This window comes from Fusarium oxysporum, chromosome 7 (genome assembly GCF_000149955.1).
Source record: "Fusarium oxysporum f. sp. lycopersici 4287 chromosome 7, whole genome shotgun sequence".
NCBI lineage: Eukaryota > Fungi > Ascomycota > Sordariomycetes > Hypocreales > Nectriaceae > Fusarium > Fusarium oxysporum.
The window spans coordinates 3,987,371-3,996,160 of NC_030992.1; the positions used below are offsets into that span (position 1 = coordinate 3,987,371).

Consider the following 8,790-nt stretch of genomic DNA (forward strand, 5'->3'; position numbering starts at 1 on the left):
ATCTGCTTCATCTTCTGTACTCTTATAATGTTTACATAGATTCGAGCTATATAGTCTTTCAATAACACCCATTTCCTTTTTCTCAGTCGACGCGCGCGTTGATAACAGACTTTGTTCATTATACATTAATTCGGGATGAAGATGCATTTGCATAGTGGGCAGTCGACATGATGTTCCTTGAACCAAGAGTCCAAGCATCTGGTATGGAACACGTGCTCGCATGTCAACCGCCGTACATCTTCCTCATCCACTAGAGTCTCAAGACATACAGCACTTCATAGCAATCACTGTTAGCATGACTCCAGCTTTGTAGCATTTCGACGTACCATATCTCTGCCAGGCTGACTTCTGTTGAGCTCACACTTGATTGCTTTCTAACATCCTTGTACTTGATAGATGGATTCGCTCGGTTTAACGTCTGTAGGTTATGTCGCTCTATCGGCGTTCGCTGTCTTGGTGGCACGCGAATGACGGTCATTCGAGGTTGTCGACGGGTATTACAGCTTCGGAACTTTAACAGGATACTTCGCGGGTTAGCATCAACTCGCAAGCTAGTCAGTGTAACCTACATGATGATGGTCACTATGGCGAGAGTCCCACCGAATAAGAACCAGGGTAGGTGCACGCTCGAAGCCCTATCATCGTAGCTTTCAGTCTCTGAGCCGTCTTTCTGCGCGTATTTCGTAGACCACGGGTTCATCGGACGCCTGGGGCACTTACATCGAGGGCCCTTCACATGCGAGTATTCGCAAAGCTCGACCGCATACACGATCCGAGACTAGTAGACATGCCTCGGTTAAACCAATTTCCGAGTTTTGACTGATTGTCGGATAATCAAGAGCGGATATCAATAGCCAAGCTGTTTCATCAAAACATTGGCATTTGTCTAATGGCTGTTCAGAGCAGAAATAGTATGAACAAGAACAGCAAGACAACAATGATGAAAAAGGGCGAGTATGAAGAGAAAGTTGTTGTTCAAATCATGCTGAATTGATACGGACATTGCCCATCTTTCAAGGGATGCCCAGAATAATATCCAACAGACAAGACCAGCCAAGCACAGTAGCACTCTTTTGCACTGCCACTCTTCCACCCTCGCTAAACCCAACCCGGAAACTAACCACCAGCCAAGAACCCATCACCCAACGTCGTCATCACCCATCAAAACACCCTGAAACATGCTCAAAATAAACGATATGGACCCTGAGATTGTCTCTTGACGCGTACATAGCATTTCGTCTAGAACACGAATTATTGTTTCAGGACATCATTGTGTGCACATCGCGAGGGCTGTTAATATACATATAAAAAACATGACTGGGTTCGTCGTATAAATGTGGATCGCCAAGTTTACTCCTGATGATGCCAAGTCGGCTTTGTTCAAGTTATCCGGTAGTTGCGTACACGCGGTGAACAAATTTTCTCCCTTGAACAATTAACAAATCAGTCACATAGTATCTCATTAAGGTTTAAGCATACTGATCAACTCTAGGGGCTGGCCAACTTTATCTGACACTTCAGCTCTGCCCCTCCCCATCCTTCTCCCTGCATCCCTCATCATCATGGGTCTTGACTTTGGTCAGGCGATTGGCACAGCTTGTGCGACATTCGCCATCACCAACGTCGACGACATTTTTGTTCTCGTCGCGTTCTTCGCCGAGGCTACGACGAGTCGATCGCTCACGCCTGTCAAGATCGCTATCGGACAATATGTCGGGTTTACAGTCATTGTCGCCGTGAGCATGATTGGCTTTGGCGCGTCGCTACTCATTCCTGCCGAACCAATTGGATTTCTCGGTCTGTTGCCAATATTGCTGGGTATGTGGTGGATTCTGAGTTATATCTTTAGCAAGGATGAGGATGAGGAGGAGTCTCTGGATCAAGAGTTGACAACTACCGATGGGTTCAAGAGTGTCTTCAAGGTCGCTTCCATCACTGTCATGAATGGCGCCGACAATATCAGCACGTATATTCCTCTCTTTGCAGAAGCGAAAGCTGGAGAGCTGGCGATATATATAGTCGTTTACTACATCATGCTTGGCGTATGGTGTTTCGCTGCATATCTCATCATGCGGCAAAAGCATATTCTACACATTGCTCAGAAATATGCCCGCAGGTTGGTGCCGTTCCTCTATGTTGGTCTCGGAATTTTCATCATTGTCAACTCGGAGTGTTATCCCTGGGCTATTGAGGAGATTGATGATGACATTGCTTCACATCCCGGCAAGATTGTCATGGGAGTAACGACGGCTGGTCTTTTGGCGATCTGCATTAGCGCTATGCTTTGGAGGAAGTTGGGCCAGAGGTCGGAGGAAGTTCTAGTGGATGATGCATCGTCTGCTGTCGATGGTCAACGAGGATCACAGGAAGGAGGACGAGACACGGAACAAGAGGTTGGAGAGCAATCTGAAGTCATCAGAGACGCAGGTAGGCTCAAGACTCTCTTTCCATACTGATACTAAAAGTTGACTGACAGTAAACTAGGCCACAACGATGGTTCTACGAACAAGACCGGAGCGCTAGTCAATAATGTCCCCGTTGACGTTCCCAGGGAGGGAGGCTCGGCGGTATAAAGACCATTACAGATAAAGAAATGACTCTAGCGGGAAGCAACACCTGGTCTGGCATCAGGTTATTCTTAATAATATTTTCTCCCTTGCGACATCGTCATCTTGCCAAAGACACTACATAACGTCCAATCGGTCAAAGTGCAGGGTGAACAGGGCTTATCAAAGCTACAGTCATGTGCAGATTTTCTGCCGTCAAGTGCATTCGCAGAACGCCCCCCATTCGACGCCATGCCGGTATCCATGATCGATAGTTCTATCTTCAATTTCGGCCCGCTTGCCCATGGTTTAGACTTCCTTTGAAGGGCTCTCTGTTTCAGATGTCAATGCGACACGGCGACAAAGGTTGCAAGCCCTAGACGTCACGTCGACGCTTATCTATTGTCAACATACAGTTCGACGCAAGCAATTATATCGATAAATCACCTCTAGAGTTGGGGATAGTAGGGGTCTAGATTCGGGCACCTGGCGGGCATGTTACTCGCCGATCAGCCGAGTTCGTCATCCCCTGGCGACATGGACGAATCAGAATTAATACTGACATGTCGTTGGACAGAGTTGTCACTTTGAATCACCAGACTATACTGAAACAATAAAGAAGCTTTGAGGCCCGATTGATAGTGTGCGACACTACGTCCGTCGATCTACGCCTTTCAGGCTGAATCATGACATAATATCCCGTGCTTACACCGCTTTTCATCCCATTCTTTCGACCCCAAATTCTCAATGCGCCACTAAAACCAACAGTCAACTTTTCCGACATATCAGAATCTCATTTATTAGATACAAAAGATGGCTGCATCAAGTAAGAATCTGGAACGTATCGCTGAACTCCGACAGAGTGAGGTGCCGGTCCCATGGTGTGGCGAGTTTGAGAAAATGATAAGCGGCATGAAGTTAGTGTCGCCAACTTCCCCAAGAAAACTATCTAACTTGGGCCATATAGCTTTAACACAGGCAATTCGCAGGAAATGATGGTTTACAAATTAGCTACAAAAAAGAGACTGCTCTCTTTCAACGATGAGAGTATTCCTGACGGTAGCACCCTCGCATCATTAAAATCAAGACGTATGGAGGTAGCAAAAGAGATGTTTGGAAAACTAGGCCAAGACGTCACCATCGAGCCCCCCTTCTTTCTCCTCTGGGGCTGCAACATATTCATCGGAAACGGCGTCTACATGAACCGAGAGTAAGCCTCACAACCTCCACAAGAGCCCATCTTGCTCAGAACTACGCAGGGTATCAATCCACGACAACGCCCTTGTTACTATAGGAGACGGTGTACTCATAGGTCCTGGAGTTTGTATCTGCCCAGGTACTCACGCCGCGGATATGCACAGCAGGAGAGAAGCGCAGGGTACATCGTTTGCGCTGCCGATTCGTATAGAGGCGGATTGTTGGATAGGGGCTCGAGCTACGATCTTACCGGGTGTTACTATAGGGAGAGGAGCGACTGTTGCGGCAGGGGCGGTTGTTATCAAGGATGTTGAGGCGGAGACGTTGGTGGGAGGAGTTCCGGCGAGGTTTATTCGGAGTTTGAAGAGTGCATCGACATGAGAGCCGATGGCATTGGCAGGTTTCCTTTCAAGGCTCAGGCTGTCGCTTACACGAGGACATGTCAAAACAAACCGATCGCATTGATATCACTAATCCTGTCTTGGCTTGACCCAAACGCCATGCTTATCTGCATCAACCTTCATCAACTCATGCACTAGGCCTATGCACCCGCCACCGCACCCGCAACCTCCCCAACAACCTCATCAATAATCTTCTTCAACTCCTTCGACACCACCGCCGAAAACAACACCATAACCACAAAGAACTCATCCCCCTGCACATAAACACTGACCTCCTTCTCCCCAAACCTGGTCCAGCCCGCACTCCCATACTTGGCCACCTTACTCCCATTCTGATCATACAACTCGAACCCCGTGCCAGTCATCTGATTAACCTTCCACTTGAACTTGCCCATGTGTGTATGAAACCCCCAACTCCCTGTCATGCTGCTGTTCTTGATCACCATTGGTTGGTTAAACACCGACACGTCGATGCGTGATGTGCTGAGATGCATTGTCGCTGATGCTATTATGTTTTCGGGGGCGGCTGGGCCGCGGTGCATTAGGAGGGTTGAGCTGCTGGGACGTTTGTAGATTGTGTACAGAGGAGGAGATTCTTTTGGTGCGTTGGAGGGGAGAATGAAGAGAAGGTTGTCGTCTTGGGGGTGTGGACGGATGGTGAATACTTGGGAACCATTGGAAGAGGAGCCTTGGGGGCTGGATGATCCGTATAAGACTTTATTGAGTAGTTTCTCCATGAGGACGACTGTTAAGGTGATGATTGGTTTATATTGACTGTTATCCTTTTTGCTGGGGGAGCTGAACAAGCCAAGAAGGTCGGCGAGGGATCCATTGTCAATTTATGTCTGTCTTGCCAAGTGATGTCAAAAGTATAAGCCATGTCATATCCTGTAAAGGTAAATATGCTGCGACGGAGGTTGTAATCAGGCATGTTAGTGCACAGCCCTGTTGGTGGCAAGGGAGGCTGATTGGTCAGTTCGCTCAGGCGGTTTTACGTGCATTAAATTCCGACGCGGAACTGAGACAAATGACGACGGGTTCCGCTATCAACAAAGGTGCTTTCTGTGATGGAATCTTTGCAGACCCACTTCTGATTCTTTATTTAGCCTCCATTCAAGGGGTGTAGCTGTTAAATCAATCCTTGTAAGGCCCGTTGTCACGTAGCAAACAACGTTCCCTTAAGATTGCGACTTGATCCAGCAATTACTCTCAGCCTATCAAGAGTTCCGGACAGCATATAGTAGTGAGAGGCGTCAGATCTTCACTGCAGCTCATCGTACAAGGCTGAGCAAGTCTGTCAGAAGCGCTGATCTCGGGATAATAAAGGCCTGTATGCCTTGGATCAACAACCCTCACCCATCTAATTCGTCAAAGCAAAAGTTAGACTCATTAAATTTCGGACAGAACGAACAAATCATGTACAAATACTTCAATCTCGCTCAATTGCTTCCTTTTTTAAAACATGCCAATCTCGTGGCTCATCCCTATCCCCATCCCCCACTATTCCATATCAGGTAAAATGGCGCGCTCCGTCATCGTCCAAGTGGAGACCAAAACATGTGAGATCCATTTCCAAGGCTGAGCCCAAGCTTACATCTCGACCTCCCCAACGAGTCTGCGGGGCCTTTAACTATCTCGGGATTCCAGCCCATTCTCCAATTCAAGGAAGCCTCATCTCAATCTTATCTCTTTTGGGTGAGATATACCGCTCTGACGAACAATGCCTGGCGTTCCATCTTACAAGGGCTGCGATGCTTGTCGGAAGCAGAAGAAAAAGGTAAGTTAGTGCGATATTGAGGTTGGAGAATTTTTGAGTTAATGAGGGGATAGTGTGATAAAGCTCAGCCAAAATGCGCGAGGTGTGAAAGGCTTGATATTCCGTGCATCAACGTTGGGAAACAGCGCTACAAGTTCAAAGTCCAGACCCTCGAACAAGGAGACAGTATAAGCGTCCAAAGCATCGACACAGAAGATGACACAACAAGTTCAAGTTCGCGATCTTCAAAATCGCCTATTTCTTTCACTCAAGCGTTAATCAAAGTTCCTTACAACAAAACAACCATGGTCACTCAAACGCTTGTCTCACGGTTAGAGATTACAGATCTTCGATATGACATTACGTGTTACGGAGACTTTCTTCGGCATATTCCTGCGCGGTTGGGGAGGAATGAAGCTCTTGATGCATCGGCTGATGCGTTAGCTACTACGTTTTCGACATTGCATCGACCGCAGGGGTATCAGACTGTTGATGCGCTTACGAAGTATGTTAAAGCGATAAGTTCGTTGAGATTATGCTTGGAGGATCCTGCGAAGGCGAGGATGCCGGAGACTATGTGCTCGGTGTATCTGATTATGATCTGTCAGGTGAGTGGTCTCGTAGCGTTTGTGGGTGATGCTGACAGATTCAGGGCTGGTTGGGAAGAGATGATGATCCGACTACGAGTCACGGCCAAGGCCTGGCATATCTTCTCAAAGCAGCGGCGAGAGAGAATTGGAAAGCCGGTTTTGAAACAGACATGCTCTTGACTTTCTGCGTCCCAGTCGTACGTCCCCATTGAACCCATCTCGCCTGCATACCCGAAAGTCTCATCACTAACCTCCTCAGATCATAGAAAGCATCTCAAACCCCAAGGTCAGACTAGAAAAGTGGTTCTGGGACATGCTGGACAACTTCAAAAAGAACAATCCCCCCTCAACACCAGAAAGCGCAAAAGCACAGCAAGACGGCCAAGACGCGGGCGGAATCCCCAGTCTTTCTATCCGAAACCTAGGTCGACTCCCAGACTTCATAAACGACCCTGAACTCCACCGCATGGAAATAACGTGCGCATACCACAGACTTTGCCGCGACCTACGCAAACTCTCCGAAATCGTCAAAGCCGTAACATGGGCGCCCGGTTTCTCCCCAACGCCCATGCAACTCCGCCTCTCACGCTCCTACAACTCAGCCTACTCCGTACTCCTAACCGTCCTCGTAATAATCGGCCAACTAATGCAAGCCTTTGATCCGTACAACCTCGCTCTCGTCGGAGAAGCAGCACTATGTTCATCAGAGGTAGTATCCCTCGCGCACCGAATAAGTCAGTACAGACCACTGGGAGCAAGCCATGTTCCGTTGACGCTGGCTATCGCATGGGCTGCTACGGATGAGCCGGGGATGAAGAGGCAGTTGGAGGAGACGTTGGAGGAGTATCAGCAGGACTGGACTGTGACGCAGTGGATGAAGGTTGGGTACTGGTGGACGGATAAGTTCGCGGAGTTGAGGGGGAGGTTGGCGCCGAGGGTTTCGCAGGAGGAAGAGGAGATGTTGATTAGGAGGGGGGAGGGAGTGGAGCTTAAGGGACAGCAACCTGCTGATGAATGTTGTGTTATGTAGAAGTCGACGAGGGCTACCTAATGGGTATGTAAAGCTGGAGGAAAGCAGGCTCTTTCTCCTCTACGATTATAAGAATGTTAAAGTCCTTCGTGTCATGCCTGCGGTATAATGTCACCTGACTGTCAATCAATGAACTTACGATACATATAAGAGCGATAACAGTCGGCTAGATCGTCTCGGGTTAGATATTCGGAAGATTGATAATCGAAGAGCTCCCCTATCTATTGTCGGTGCCAACAAGCATATCTACAACAAAAAAATGAGTATGAGGTTACCAGCAACCTACTGCACATGCTAATCGACAGAGTGCAAATCCTGCTTCTAGTGTTCACTCATGTTCAATTCACGTCTGGTCAAGAAGGGAAATGAACCTAATCGAAGAATCCTTTTATCGAGCTGCCACCCAGCAAAGATATCACTTAAAAGCCACAGCAGTGATAGCGGCGAACAGATCTTAAACCGATAGCCTATCGCTCGAGTCAGACAGAGATAGCTACTCCCGGGCCGACAACCTGTCAGTTCAAATCCAGACTAACTCCACCACTTCAAGAGCCCCCTTTCATCCGGATCCGCAAATATCTGACCCAAATCCTGACTAGGCAATCTCCCAAATCTCGAAAACCCCACAGAGACAATAGTCGCGGACAAGCCTAGCGTTCTGAACCGGTTGAATTCATCCACCAAGAGCAAGCCGATCATCGGAATTGGACCGGGGATGCGAGCATCAAAGCTTACCCGTGTCGGAACTAGTCAAGAGAGCGGAATCAACGCATTGATAACCCGTTCGAAGCTATTCTTTGTTGGTGTAAGTTAAGTTTGGGGGGCCTGACTCGTCTAGCCTTGGCACGTCGAAGATGTCATACGAGAAGAGCGGTAGGCTAAGCCCAAGACAGGCTGCTTAGGCTTAGCACGAGAACCCCTCAAACGTGCAGTGATTGAGGTGAAGCATGGCTGGAAAGAGAATACTTGTGACAAGAGCTTGTTGATATCGCTTCTGGTGCTATAGGCACGATTCTATCTATACGGGCAAATTATACATCGCTGGGTATTCTGATCCAGGCGTTTACCCAAATCATCAAACATTAAAAAACAAAAATCATACAAATGGTCGCCCATCCAAATCTATACTCCGTGATAGACCTTGACAACACCGGCAGCTGATCTTTCAGAGTTAGTCTCTACATCATCGGTCCGTATGCTGTCCTTGCTATGGCTCATCAACTCATCAGGGATGCACCCCACGGGTCCTCTCCTATCCTCAGGACCAGCA

General features: G+C 48.1%; 4 protein-coding genes across 6 annotated transcripts; 3 read left to right on the plus strand and 1 right to left on the minus strand.

Annotated features, from left to right (window-relative positions):
• The first annotated feature begins 1,371 nt into the window (after positions 1–1,371).
• On the plus strand, positions 1,372–2,820 carry FOXG_10693 (uncharacterized protein). 2 transcript variants are annotated; one of them, XM_018390166.1, is made up of 2 exons: positions 1,372–2,427; positions 2,477–2,820. In XM_018390166.1, exons 1-2 carry the CDS (start codon positions 1,563–1,565, stop codon positions 2,482–2,484), a joined length of 873 nt encoding a protein of 290 aa, XP_018248559.1. In that variant the 5' UTR covers positions 1,372–1,562; the 3' UTR covers positions 2,485–2,820. The 2 variants fall into 2 exon arrangements, with proteins under 2 accessions (XP_018248559.1, XP_018248558.1); XM_018390165.1 differs by having other exon boundaries at positions 2,485–2,820.
• A 252-nt stretch (positions 2,821–3,072) lies between these two features.
• Positions 3,073–4,956, plus strand: FOXG_10694 (uncharacterized protein). Its single transcript, XM_018390167.1, has 3 exons — positions 3,073–3,463; positions 3,514–3,756; positions 3,806–4,956. Exons 1-3 carry the CDS (start codon positions 3,360–3,362, stop codon positions 4,122–4,124), a joined length of 666 nt encoding a protein of 221 aa, XP_018248560.1. The 5' UTR covers positions 3,073–3,359; the 3' UTR covers positions 4,125–4,956.
• On the minus strand, positions 4,059–5,080 carry FOXG_10695 (uncharacterized protein). The gene has a single exon (XM_018390168.1). It carries the CDS (start codon positions 4,879–4,881, stop codon positions 4,285–4,287), a length of 597 nt encoding a protein of 198 aa, XP_018248561.1. The 5' UTR covers positions 4,882–5,080; the 3' UTR covers positions 4,059–4,284.
• A 501-nt stretch (positions 5,081–5,581) lies between these two features.
• Positions 5,582–7,740, plus strand: FOXG_10696 (uncharacterized protein). Of its 2 annotated transcripts, XM_018390169.1 has the most exons (4): positions 5,582–5,921; positions 5,975–6,508; positions 6,553–6,687; positions 6,750–7,740. In XM_018390169.1, exons 1-4 carry the CDS (start codon positions 5,865–5,867, stop codon positions 7,518–7,520), a joined length of 1,497 nt encoding a protein of 498 aa, XP_018248562.1. In that variant the 5' UTR covers positions 5,582–5,864; the 3' UTR covers positions 7,521–7,740. The 2 variants fall into 2 exon arrangements, with proteins under 2 accessions (XP_018248562.1, XP_018248563.1); XM_018390170.1 differs by having other exon boundaries at positions 5,582–6,508.
• The last annotated feature ends 1,050 nt before the right edge of the window (positions 7,741–8,790 follow it).

What these genes read in the sequence shown, in the direction of transcription:
- FOXG_10696 (XM_018390169.1), top strand. Translation starts at nt 5,865, where the DNA reads ATGCCTGGCGTTCCATCTTACAAGGGCTGCGATGCTTGTCGGAAGCAG. An exon ending in GTCGGAAGCAGAAGAAAAAG is followed by an intron (nt 5,922 to 5,974) that starts GTAAGTTAGTGC and finishes ATGAGGGGATAG; the next exon opens with TGTGATAAAGCTCAGCCAAA. An exon ending in TGACTTTCTGCGTCCCAGTC is followed by an intron (nt 6,688 to 6,749) that starts GTACGTCCCCAT and finishes TAACCTCCTCAG; the next exon opens with ATCATAGAAAGCATCTCAAA.
- FOXG_10693 (XM_018390165.1), top strand. Translation starts at nt 1,563, where the DNA reads ATGGGTCTTGACTTTGGTCAGGCGATTGGCACAGCTTGTGCGACATTC. An exon ending in TGAAGTCATCAGAGACGCAG is followed by an intron (nt 2,428 to 2,484) that starts GTAGGCTCAAGA and finishes ACAGTAAACTAG; the next exon opens with GCCACAACGATGGTTCTACG.
- FOXG_10694 (XM_018390167.1), top strand. Translation starts at nt 3,360, where the DNA reads ATGGCTGCATCAAGTAAGAATCTGGAACGTATCGCTGAACTCCGACAG. An exon ending in AAAATGATAAGCGGCATGAA is followed by an intron (nt 3,464 to 3,513) that starts GTTAGTGTCGCC and finishes TGGGCCATATAG; the next exon opens with CTTTAACACAGGCAATTCGC. An exon ending in GGCGTCTACATGAACCGAGA is followed by an intron (nt 3,757 to 3,805) that starts GTAAGCCTCACA and finishes AGAACTACGCAG; the next exon opens with GGTATCAATCCACGACAACG.
- FOXG_10695 (XM_018390168.1), bottom strand. Translation starts at nt 4,881, where the DNA reads ATGGAGAAACTACTCAATAAAGTCTTATACGGATCATCCAGCCCCCAA.